Source organism: Nerophis lumbriciformis, linkage group LG20 (genome assembly GCF_033978685.3).
Source record: "Nerophis lumbriciformis linkage group LG20, RoL_Nlum_v2.1, whole genome shotgun sequence".
Classification (NCBI taxonomy): domain Eukaryota; kingdom Metazoa; phylum Chordata; class Actinopteri; order Syngnathiformes; family Syngnathidae; genus Nerophis; species Nerophis lumbriciformis.
The window spans coordinates 33299419-33312670 of record NC_084567.2 but is presented as its reverse complement, the minus strand read 5'-3'; the positions used below and the strand labels follow the sequence as shown (position 1 = coordinate 33312670).

General features: G+C 39.9%; 1 protein-coding gene across 2 annotated transcripts in view; it reads right to left on the bottom strand.

The window, feature by feature from the left end:
* Window positions 1–13252, bottom strand: part of wdr7 (WD repeat domain 7) — a 244008-nt gene that overhangs the window by 216725 nt on the left and 14031 nt on the right. For both annotated transcript variants that reach the window (XM_061980833.2, XM_061980834.2), the window contains 2 exons: window positions 13109–13208; window positions 1834–1981 (listed from right to left, as the gene is read on the bottom strand). In XM_061980833.2, the coding sequence (XP_061836817.2) occupies window positions 1834–1981; window positions 13109–13208 (248 nt within the window). The remainder of the gene's footprint in view (window positions 1–1833; window positions 1982–13108; window positions 13209–13252) is intronic.

Genomic DNA, 13252 nt, shown 5'->3' with positions numbered 1-13252 from the left:
CAGTAACTCAGTTACCGTTACTACATGATGCCTTACTGCGTTATTTTACGTTATTTTTTTATGTAGTATCGGCTAGAAACAGAAGATCTGAGTGTGTTTTATTGGAGAGTTGCAGTGTCGTCCTTCTGAATCTTTTTGTGTCACAAGGGAGAGAAGAGAAGAGGCGCGCTCTGTGTGTGTCTGGGTGTGGGTGTGGGAAGATAGGGGAGGGGGGGTGGAGGCGTGGCTTGTCTGTGTTTACTAACAAGACATCATGGCGGAGCCGCAGTCGAGTTTCTTAACATGGAGATATTCTCACTACTTTTCTTTTGTCGAGCACAAAGAAAAGAACATTTTAGTTAAATGTAAGTTGTGTCTTGGATCAAAGACCTGCGATGAGGTGGCGACTTGTCCATGGTGTACCCCGCCTTCCGCCTGATTGTAGCTGAGATAGGCTCCAGCGCCCCCCGCGACCCCGAAGGGAATAAGCGGTAGAAAATGGATGGATGGATGGATGTGTCTTGGATCAAAGATCCTATCTACTGGCCAAAACAGCAATTCAAATCTACTGAAACAGCTACAAAAGACACAGACTCCGATGCCACTTTACCTCCACCATCACCTAAGGATTTTAATGGAGGCACTGCTAGCCAGGACAACATTGATAGAGCCATTAATGCGTATGTGCTAGAAGACATGCAGGCTATTTCTACAGTGGAGTCACCCGCTTTCAGGCAGCTAATTAGCACGATAGCGGCGTCAAACAGCAAATGGCACGGAAAACATTTTCACGTACCTGGACAGTGAGGACATAAGCATGGAAAACGAGCTAAAGAAAACACTCCAAACTCTGCCTCTGCTCATCATTCAGCACCGAAGGTACACACTCTGTCAATTCTCTTATATACTGTTGCTCTTTCATTCTAGACTTCTAGAGAGTTTGATTATCACATCACTCTAAATGTATAGACTATAAAGTTCACAAACATAAAGAGGCATCCTAGTGGGCCAGGCCAATCTTTCCTTTTCTCTAAACTAAAAGTGGGGAAATGCGTAAAGTACAGTACACTTCAATACAGTGTTGATCTCCTGAAGACATGATTTTATTTCCAAATTCCTTGAGAGAAAAAAATGCCTGGCTAGGCGTGTGTATAGCAGTATGTGTGCTGTATATAGTGACATGACATATAATCATGTCATGTGTGCCTTCTTTGGGTGAAGCCAGGTTTACAGCTATGTTGTGACATGTTATTATGCTGCTTGTTACGTATGTATGTTATGTTGCAGCTATTTAAAATACTTTTGTCAATTTGTTCTGGCCTGAAATAAATTGGCCCTTTGAAACATATCTTTGTGTGTTGTATGTAGACCACATTGCTTAGCAGAGTTCAGTGATGCCAATGCATGTCAAGTTGATCAACAGATTGTATTATTCTCCAGTGCAATAACAGTACTGAAATGAAGGCTAAAGGGCATTAATGGGAGCTTTAAAAACAAAGAAAAAAAAAAGAAGTAACTAAATAGTTACTTTTCACAGTAACGCATTACTTTTCCGTGTAAGTAACTGAGTTACTTTTGAAATAAAGTAACTAGTAACAGTAACTAGTTACTGATTTTCAGTAACTAACCCAACGCTGATTATAATACATTACTATTGTTATCATCATTAGTCATTTTATCATAATCTATTCCTATTAATCTATGCAATGTACAACCTACTCTATTTAAATGCTATTATATTTAAATTATGACAGTCTTGTGGTACTCATTAGGCTAAATCGGGGACCTTGGCTACTACATTTCATGCTGTTCTCATGTGTACTGGTATGCCAGTAAAATTCCTTAAATCCTAACCTGCAGGAGTGGACAGTTGCTGTGGAGGCGAGGCATCTGGGATGTTCCACAGTGACAGTTTGCCTGCAGAATCTCCCTGAATAAGCAGCTTGTGGAAGGGCTCTCGTCGACCAAAGAAGAAGCGAGTCACAGGAGGACAGATGAGGAGCTGGAAAGTGGTTAGAGAGAAGAATTAACCTCAATGCGAACATCTGTGACCTATTAACTCATTAGTGTTATTTTGAAAGGAAGAAACTCTCTAACAGCTTCCAAATCATTTTAAATATTTTAATACTTCAGTCTAGAAAGTGGATAAAACGTATTTCAACGTCAAATTTAAGACTTTTGAGGAACTTTTTTAAAACTATCTTAAAAATAAGACCATTTTACATCTATACAGACAAAAAAGTACAACGACAAGAAGGAAATTTATAGGGCCAGAATGAGTTTATGAATGTATATGAATTCATTCACTGCTCTTTCACATTGGAAAACAAAATGGTTATACTAAATGAAATAAAAATGAAACACTCAACCAATAAGGATACAGAGCAATGTTCCCTCTAAGGTGCGTGCCTGTGCAATTGCACACTGCTCAAGCGTCCTCTGCGCACGGCAAATCTATGCCACGCACAAAATCAAATAAAAAAATAAGCGCACAACAATTTTCGACACGACACGGACACGACAGAGAAAACAGTTTTCGTCATCATTGTTCAAATATTGTAACGTCTGTCGAGACGCTTTGAGGACATGAATCCCATCGATCACTTCACTGAGCAAATCTCTTTATTGTCGGCCATAAACACATCACCAAAACATTAGTAAAAAAAATTATATCTAGCAAAACTGGTCATTTCAAACCAGACCAAAAGCAACTTTGTTATATCAACAGCAGCCGCTCGCTCTTTCTCACTTGCGCCAACACATGCACATATGGCACTTAGCCAGTGATGCGTTTACAGCCACACAAAAAGTCGGACAACTCCAACACCACACATAAAGTGTCATTCCAGGTCGTTACACTATGATTTACCAATCAAATGTGTGCTTATTCTAGTGTCATTTATTAGGAATCTTAATTTATAAATATGAATCATGAAATGCTGTTAGTATATTAAATAAATAATAATACAAATATATTTTTTACAAACAGGAAGTTGCAGGAATGTACACATAATCCCCTGCTTACATATCATTGTGCAACATGTGAATGTTTTAATGGGAACTAAATGCAATGTCTAAAAGGGGTACAAATTATTTCCAAATCAGGACCTCCACCCAGACAATTTATATTAGAAAATAACCTCATGGAAATGACTGCTGTCATTTCATTATAATAATAAAAGAATGTTGTCTGTCTATCTGTGTTGGCCCTGCGGTGAGGTGGGGACTTGTCCAGGGTGTACCCCGCCTTCCGCCCGAATGCAGCTGAGACAGGCTCTAGCACCCCCCGCAATCCCGAAATGGACAAGCGGTAGAAAATGGATGGATGGATGGAGATTGAACTTGTTATTTAGTCAGGTTTGGGACAGATGTGCTGCTGGTGTAGCCACAGTGTGCACGTCTGATGTTGCTCACATGGGCTCCACTGAATGCTCAGGGAGTTTTTGCGTTTGCTCACACACATGAAAAATTAGAGGGAACATTGATACAGAGCCAACATTTCAACATCAATGGCATGAATCAAAATAATGGAATCGATCACCAATGCAATGGATAGCAAAAAGTGTGTTGCCAAATTGGTTTATGGATTTAACAAAAGCATTTGAATCAATCATAATATCTTAAACGAATTAGAACTGTATGGCATCAGAGGGTTGGTCTTGAACTGGGTAAGAAGCTACTTAACCAACAGGAAGCAAAACGTGAAGATAGGAGAACAAACGTCTCCAGAGCTGAAAATATCTTGTGGTGTACCTCAAGGATCAATACTGGGACCAACATTTGTTAAAGGGGAACATTATCACCAGACCTATGTAAGCGTCAATATATACCTTGATGTTGCAGAAAAAAGACCATATATTTTTTTAACCGATTTCCGAACTCTAAATGGGTGAATTTTGGCTAATTAAACGCCTTTCTATTATTCGCTCTCGGAGCGATGACGTCACAACGTGGCGTCACATCGGGAAGCAATCCGCCATTTTCTCAAACACCGAGTCAAATCAGCTGTTATTTTCCGTTTTTTTCGACTGTTTTCCGTACTTTGGAGACATCATGCCTCGTCGGTGTGTTGTCGGAGGGTGTAACAACACGAACAGGGACGGATTCAAGTTGCACCAGTGGCCCAAAGATGCGAAAGTGGCAAGAAATTGGACGTTTGTTCCGCACACTTTACCGACGAAAGCTATGCTACGACAGAGATGGCAAGAATGTGTGGATATCCTGCGACACTCAAAGCAGATGCATTTCCAACGATAAAGTCAAAGAAATCTGCCGCCAGACCCCCATTGAATCTGCCGGAGTGTGTGAGCTATTCAGGGACAAAAGACCTCGGTGGCACGGCAAGCAATGGCGGCAGTTTGTTCCCGCAGACGAGCGAGCTAAACCCCCTATCGACCCTAGCTTCCCTGGCCTGCTGACATCAACTCCAAAACTGGACAGATCAGCTTTCAGGAAAAGAGCGCGGGTGAGGGTATGTCTACAGAATATATTAATTGATGAAAACTGGGCTGTCTGCACTCTCAAAGTGCATGTTGTTGCCAAATGTATTTCATATGCTGTAAACCTAGTTCATAGTTGTTAGTTTCCTTTAATGCCAAACAAACACATACCAATCGTTGGTTAGAAGGCGATCGCCGAATTCGTCCTCGCTTTCTCCCGTGTCGCTGGCTGTCGTGTCGTTTTCGTCGGTTTCGCTTGCATACGGTTCAAACCGATATGGCTCAATAGCTTCAGTTTCTTCTTCAATTTCGTTTTCGCTACCTGACTCCACACTACAACCATCCGTTTCAATACATTCGTAATCTGTTGAATCGCTTAAGCCGCTGAAATCAGAGTCTGAATCCGAGCTAATGTCGCTATAGCTTGCTGTTCTTTCCGCCATGTTTGTTTGTGTTGGCTTCACTATGTGACGTCACAGGAAAATGGACAGGTGTTTATAACGATGGTTAAAATCAGGCATTTTGAAGCTTTTTTTTAGGGATATTGCATACCTGCCAACTTTTGAAATCAGAAAAACCTAGTAGCCAGGGTCCAGGGGCCGGTAGGTCCAGGACAAAGTCCTGGTGGGGGGTTCAGGTTCGCCCCCCGACGCAAAATGATTATTAGCATTCAGACAGGTTAAACTTTTCAAAACAAAAATATTACAGCAAAAATCATATGGGTTGATTGACATGTTTATTCTGTAAGCTAACTTCAATAGTTTGAAATTATTTTGACAGTTAATGCCAGTTATCCTGTCAACCTTTCACAAGACTTCAATTTGTTAATTTAAAGTATAAACAGTATAAACACTTTTTACAGTAAACAAATGGTAAAACAGTACTAAACAATTCCATTAAAAAAAAAATTGGTGTCATTATTAACTTTCTGTCCAAGCTTGTATAATCTACTGCCTTGTTCAATTGTAAAAAATATTCAGTGCCTAAAATTCACATTTCTATCACAATTATCATACTGTAAACATGGTATGCTAACTTCACTAAAATTAATAGTCCTGTCAATAGCATGGAATTACAATTCAAATGTAGTTTTTTTGTAAGCCTTTCAAAATAATTCAAAATATGAAAAATTAATGAAAATTAATTTAAGCCATCAGACACTTGAAAAGTGGCACATCACATCTCTAATGTAATCATTTTAACTTTTCAACAGAAATAGCACTGCAAAAATATTAAGGACATACTTCTGTATTTTGGTAGTTATGCTGTCAACATTTAACAAGATTTCTTCAACTTGGACTTGAAAGCATAAATAGTATAAACACTTGCACTGACAAATGCATCGATCTAATCACTGACCGTATAACGGTTAAAGTAAAATTGCCTGTGCAGTCAGAATAAATTGCGTGATTAATTTAAGTGTGTAAATGATTAATGAAATAACTGTTTGTGAATAATCACATGAATTACCGCGTTCATTTTGACAGCCCTAGTTTTGATACACTATTTCGAAGAAGAAGAAAAATAGAGGAATTGGGCAATATCCGCCAGGGCCCTTTTGGGGGTTCATCTAGTGCAGGCATGGGCAATTATTTTGACTCTGGGGGCCAAATTAAGAGATGTATGGGGGCCGGTGTATCTATTTTAGGAACACTAATACACATACTTGCCAACCCTCCCGGATTATCCGGGAGACTCCCGAAATTCAGCGCCTCTCCCGAAAACCTCCCGGGACAAATTTTCTCCCGAAAATCTCCCAAAATTCAGGCGGAGCTGGAGGCCACGCCCCCTCCAGCTCCATGCAGACCTGAGTGACGTGTCAACAGCCTGTTTTCACGTCCGCTTTCCCACAATATAAACAGCGTGCCTGCCCAAACACATTATAACCGTAGAATGATCGAGGGCGAGTTCTTGGTTTCTTATGTGGGTTTATTGTTAGGCAGTTTCATTAACGTCCTCCCAGCGCGGTAACACACAACAACAGCAGTCACGTTTTCGTCTACCGTAAAGCAGTCCGTCTGCCGTAAACAGCAATGTTGTGACACTCTTAAACAAGACAATACTGCTATCTACTGTACATGCATATGTGACAATAACATCTAGGGCTTTTAGAGAGTGCAGTGCACAACTGCGCACACAACAAGGAGACGAAGCAGAATGCATCATCAGAGAGGGTGTTCAGCATGGTTAGAAAAATAGTGACAGAGAATAGAACAAGGATGGACAATTCGATCCTTAACTCAACAACGAGTAGATGAGTGTTATGTGTGTAAATAAATGAACACTGAAATTCAAGTATTTCTCTTATTTTCATATATATATATATATAGATATAATAAAATAAATAAATATATATATACATAGCTAGAATTCACTGAAAGTCAAGTATTTCTTATATATATATATATATATATATATATATATATATATATATATATATGAAATACTTGACTTGGTGAATTCTAGCTGTAAATTTACTCCTCCCCTCTTAACCACGCCCCTGCCCCACCCACCAACCACACCCCCCCACCTCCCGAAATCGGAGGTCTCAAGGTTGGCAAGTATGCTAATACAAAACCTCACAATAATGTCTGATTGAATGCTAAAAACGTTATGACAGACCGCCTTAAAAAAACCAAAATGGAATTAAAAAATATTTTACTGAATGAGACACCCAGAATGTACACGAAATTAAAGAATGTGGTATTTACAATATTAACTATGAACAATAAAACACTGAATATTGACATCAAAATATTTTACAGTCAAGCGAAATGCAACAAAAATGCAACAAACACAGCGAAATATGAACGCGAAAAGTAAAAAAAAACCCACCTGCAATCTGATACATCTGATACATCACTAAGATTTAGATCTTGGTTGTAAAAATCTCCTTCCGCGTCTGTCCCTGATACCCGCATTTTCAGGCTTGTTCTAGAAACACTCTGTGGAAACGCTCCCCACCCACACTGCTTGGTGCCTCGTCTGAGCTGCTGTGACGTACATTACCATAGTAACTAGTACATCATGCAAAAGCACAGATTCCAGCCATTGAAATACTTTGTATAGTTCAAGACTTACGGTAATTTGAAAACATCACTGCACATCATAATGGCAGCTACAGTTTCCATCTTAAAGATCTAAAAAAAAAATTTGGGGGAATGTCAGGCGGGCCAGATTGAAAAGCTTAACTGCCTTAATGTGCCCAGGTCTGATCTAGTGGGCCCCTGAAGTTGAAGAGATTTTACCATTTATAAGATGCTTTGGAAGGTATTTCCTACATAAAAATTCTGAGAAATTGCAAGAACACTTACCAATGGTTTCTATCCGTTAGAGCAGTGGTTCTCAACCTTTTTTCAGTGATGTACCCCATGTAACATTTTTTTTAAATTCAAGTACCCGGTACTCCCTAATCATAGCAAAGCATTTTTGGTTGGAAAAAAAGAGATAAAAAAGAAAAATACAGCACTATGTCATCAGTTTCTGATTTATTAAATTGTATAACAGTGCAAAATATTGCTCATTTGTAGTGGTCTTTTGAACTATTTGGAAAAAAAATATATACAAATAACTAAAAACTTGTTGAAAAATAAACAAGTGATTCAATTATAAATAAAGATTTCTACACAAAGAAGTAATCATCAACTTAAAGTGCCCTCTTTGGGGATTGTAATAGAGATCCATCTGGATTCATGAACTTAATTCTAAACATTTCTTCACAAAAAAAGAAATCTTTAACATCAATATTTATGGAACATGTCCACAAAATATCTAGCTGTCAACACTGAATATTGCATTGTTGCATTTCTTTTCACAGTTCTTTTTGACAGACATGTGCATGGGGGAAACTCTGGGTTTTTGGTATTGAATGGAATAGCCTACTTGATTTGATGTTCAGTTTATGAACTTACATTCATATTTTGTCGAAGTATTATTCAATAAATATATTTATAAAGGATTTTTCAATTGTTGCTATTTTTAGAATATTTAAAAAAAATCTCACGTACCCCTTGGCATACCTTCAAGTACCCCCAGGGGTACGCGTACCCCCATTTGAGAACCACTGCGTTAGAGGCTATAAACTTAAAACCACGTCTCTTTTTCATGACTGTATTACATCATCAACAGTTCATTGTTTGTGTTGAGAAAATATTAGCCCTTCAAAAAATGTACAACACCCATAGTTTATTTCATTAGTTCAATGTTTTGTCTGGTTTGATAAAATCTCTTCACTACATCATCATAAGGCCTTTCATGAATACATGAGATACGATGTCTATATTTGATAACAAATATTGTAATTGTACAAACTCAAATATTCTGTTGAACTCGTGAGTCACCTATCAAGTTAGGGATGTTAGATTCTACAAGTTTGTTTTTATGTTCAATTATAACATGGAGCTTTTTTGTAATCTTAATAAATGCACAATTATACTGTAATGGCAGCGGCGATATTAAGGACACAAAATTGCTGTGCGCAATTTAGCCTTTTTTTTTGTTTTCTAGCAATGTATAGTTACCAGGCAGAAGTGAGACACACCAACAAGAACAGCTCCTACAACACTTTCTGGTTTCTTCTTCACTCTCAGGCTAGGCCGACACTGTCCTCTGCAGCCCAAACTGGGTAATTACAGTTCACTACACAATATTCCTATTGATAGACCTAGTACAAGTTAGTGGGTTTAGTATTGTGATTATAATCCATCCATCCATCCATTTTCTACCGCTTATTCCCTTTGGGGTCGCTGGAGCCTATCTCAGCTACAATCGGGCGGAAGGCGTGGTACACCCTGGACAAGTCGCCACCTCATCGCAGGGCCAACACAGATAGACAGACAACATTCACATTCACACACTAGGACCAATTTAGTGTTGCCCCAGGTGCGTGTCTTTGGAGTACCCGGGGGGAACCCACGCAGTCACGGGAAGAACATGCAAACTCCGCACAGAAAGATCCCGAGCCTGGGATTGAACCCAAGACTACTCAGGTCCTTCGTATTGTGAGGCAGACGCACTAACTCCTCTGCCACCGTGCTGCCCAACAATGTATTGATTAAACAGGACGTGTTACAGCACTCGTGTTTCCACAAGGAAATACACCCCCATACCATCACAGATGCTGGCTTTTGAACTTTGCGCCTATAACATTTCGGATGGTTCTTTTCCTCTTTGGTCCAGAGGACACGACGTCCACAGTTTCCAGAAACAATTTGAAATGTGGACAGAACAGTTTTCCACTTTGCATCAGTCCATCTTAGATGGAAGCCGGCGGCGTTTCTGGGTGTTGTTGATAAATGGCTTTGGCTCTGCATAGTAGAGTTTTAACTTGCATTTACAGATGTAGCAACGAACTGTAGTTACTGACAGTGGTTTTCTGAAGTGTTCCTGAGGCCATGTGGTGATATCCTTTACACACTGATGTCACTTTTTGATGTAGTACCGCCTGAGGGATCGAAGGTCACGGGCATTGCCGCTTACGTGCAGTGATTTCTCTAGATTCTCTGAACCCTTTGATGATATTACGGACCATAGATGGTGAAATCCCTAAATTCCTTGCCATGGCTAGTTGAGAAATATTCTTAAACTGTTGGACAATTTGCTCACGCATTTGTTGACAAAGTGGTGACCCTCGCCCCATCCTTGTTTGTGAATGACTGAGCATTTCATGGAAGCTGCTTTTATACCCAATCATGGCACCCACCTGTTCCCAATTAGCCTGTTCACCTGTTGGATGTTCCAAATAAGTGTTTGATGAGCGTTCCTCAACTTTCTCCGTCTTTTTTTGCCAGCTTTTTTTTAAACATGTTGCAGGCATCAAATTCCAAATGAGCTAATATGTGCAAAAAATAACAAAGTTTATCAGTTTGAATGTTAAATATCTTGTCTTTGCAGTCTATTCAGTTGAATATAGGTTGAAAAGACTTTGCAAATATTGTGTTTTTATTTATGATTAACCCAACGTGCCAACTTCACTGGTTTTGGGTTTTGTAATTGCACACTTCTCTAAGAGAGCTTGTCCCTGCTAGAGGGACATGTCCACATGTTGGATCAGAATAATAAGATACATTCAGACAGCGTGGACACGGCAGTTAGCGCAGGCTGCAGTCAGCCTACTGCGTGGGTAGCGCCGGCCAGCGTGTACAAGTCAGTTAGTGCAGAATGCACTCTCAGCTGTACTCGGCCTGCTAGCACGGTTAGTTTCAAGCAGCCCACTAACCACGGTAAGCCGGAGAGCAGCCAAGTTAGCGGTTTTATACAAAAATCTAAAAAAAATTCCACTTTGGCTAGAAAAATTGCGGAATTCCAAAATGCTGTTTTGGGGTTCGGGGAAAGCACCAATTAAATTTAGTTAGATTAATTTCAATGGGAGACTTTGAATAGAGATACAAGTGTTTTGAGTTAAGAGCTCTGTCATAGAACGTATTAAGCTCTTAAGTTGAGGAACTTATGTATTTGGGTTTGCATTAGAGATGTCCGATAATGGCATTTTTGCCTATATCCAATATTACGATATTGTCCAACTCTTAATTACCTATTCCGATATCAAACGATACCGATATATACAGTCGTGGAATTAACACATTATTATGCCTAATTTTGTTGTGATGCCCCGCTGGATGCATTAAACAATGTAACTTTACTATGAATTGATTAACGTGGACCCCGACTTAAACAAGTTGAAAAACTTATTGGGGTGTTACCATTTAGTGGTCAATTGTACGGAATATGTACTGTACTGTGCAATCTACTAATACAAGTTTCAATCAATCAATCAAAAACAAGGTTTTCCAAAATAAGCGAACAACTTCAACTCCAGTTATGGAAAAAAGTGCCAACATGGCACTGCCATATTTATTATTGAAGTTACAAAGTGCATTATTTGGGGGAGTTTGGTGGTAGCGGGGGGTGTATATTGTAGCGTCCCGGAAGAGTTAGTGCTGCAAGGGGTTCTGGGTATTTGTTCTGTTGTGGTGATGTTGTGTTACGGTGCGGATGTTCTCCCGAAATGTGTTTGTCATTCTTGTTTGGTGTGGGTTCAGTGTGGCGCATATTTGTAATAGTGTTAAAGTTGTTTATACGGCCACCCTCAGTGTGACCTGTATGGCTGTTGACCAAGTATGAATTGCATTCACTTGTGCGTGTGAAAAGCAGTAGATAATATGTGATTGGGCCGGCATGCAAACCCTCAGTGTGACCTGTATGGCTGTTGACCAAGTATGCATGGCATTCACTTGTGTGTGTGAAATGCAGTAGATAATATGTGATTGGGCCGGCATGCAAAGTCAGTGCCTTTAAGGTTCATTGGCGCTTTGAACTTCTCCCTACGTCCGTGTACACAATGGCGTTCTAAAAAGTCATAAATTTTACTTTTTGAAACCGATACCGATAATTTCCGATATTAGGGTTCAGTGTGGCGCATATTTGTAATAGTGTTAAAGTTGTTTATACGGCCACCCTCAGTGTGACCTGTATGGCTGTTGACCAAGTATGCTTGCATTCACTTGTGTGTGTGAAAAGCAGTAGGTATGTGATTGGGCCGGCATGCAAACCCTCAGTGTGACCTGTATGGCTGTTGACCAAGTATGCCTTGCATTCACTTGTGTGTGTGAAAAGCAGTAGATAATATGTGATTGGGCCGGCATGCAAAGTCAGTGCCTTTAAGGTTTATTGGCGTTTTGAACTTCTCCCTACGTCCGTGTACACAGTGGCGTTCTAAAAAGTCATACATTTTACTTTTTGAAACCGATACCGATAATTTTGAAACCGATACCAATAATTTCCGATATTAGGGTTCAGTGTGGCGCATATTTGTAATAGTGTTAAAGATGTTTATACGGCCACCCTCAGTGTGACCTGTATGGCTGTTGACCAAGTATGCCTTGCATTCACTTGTGTGTGTGAAAAGCAGTAGATAATATGTGATTGGGCCGGCATGCAAACCCTCAGTGTGACCTGTATGGCTGTTGACCAAGTATGCCTTGCATTCACTTGTGTGTGAAATGCAGTAGAAAATATGTGATTGGGCCGGCATGCAAAGTCAGTGCCTTTAAGGTTTATTGGCGCTTTGAACTTCTCCCTACGTCCGTGTACACAGTGGCGTTCTAAAAAGTCATACATTTTACTTTTTGAAACCGATACCGATAATTTTGAAACCGATACCGATAATTTCCGATATTAGGGTTCAGTGTGGCGCATATTTGTAATAGTGTTAAAGTTGTTTATACTGCCACCCTCAGTGTGACCTGTATGGCTGTTGATCAAGTATGCGTTGCATTCACTTATGTGTGTGTAAAAGCCGCATATATTATGTGACTGGGGCAGCACGCTGTTTGTATGGAGGAAAAGCGGACGGTGCCCCAATAATGTTGTCCGGGTGGAAATCGGGAGAAACTCGGGAGAATGGTTGCCCCGGCAGATTTTCGGGAGGGTCACTGAAATTCGGGAGTCTCCCGGGAAAATCGGGAGGTTGAAACCGATACCGATAATTCCCGACATTACATTTTAAAGCATTTATCGGCCATCTCTAGTTTGCATTACTTCTTATAGGAAATTTTGCTGTGGTTTTTGTACAATTTGGCCTTTTGGAGTGGATTACTAACGGAAAAAATCGAGGTACCACTATTGCATAAATAATTTAAATCACAAATACATCTATTTTGTCATTTTTAAAAGCCTGATTAGACACTGACCTGTTTGTCGGTTAGGTTCTCCATGCTGTAGATCAACGGCGGTATTGAGCCTTCTTTTTTCCCAACATCACTTCGGAAATGTACACTTGCAGGAAGACAACTGGACGACGACAACAACAACATGACTCAAGCTAAAAATGAACA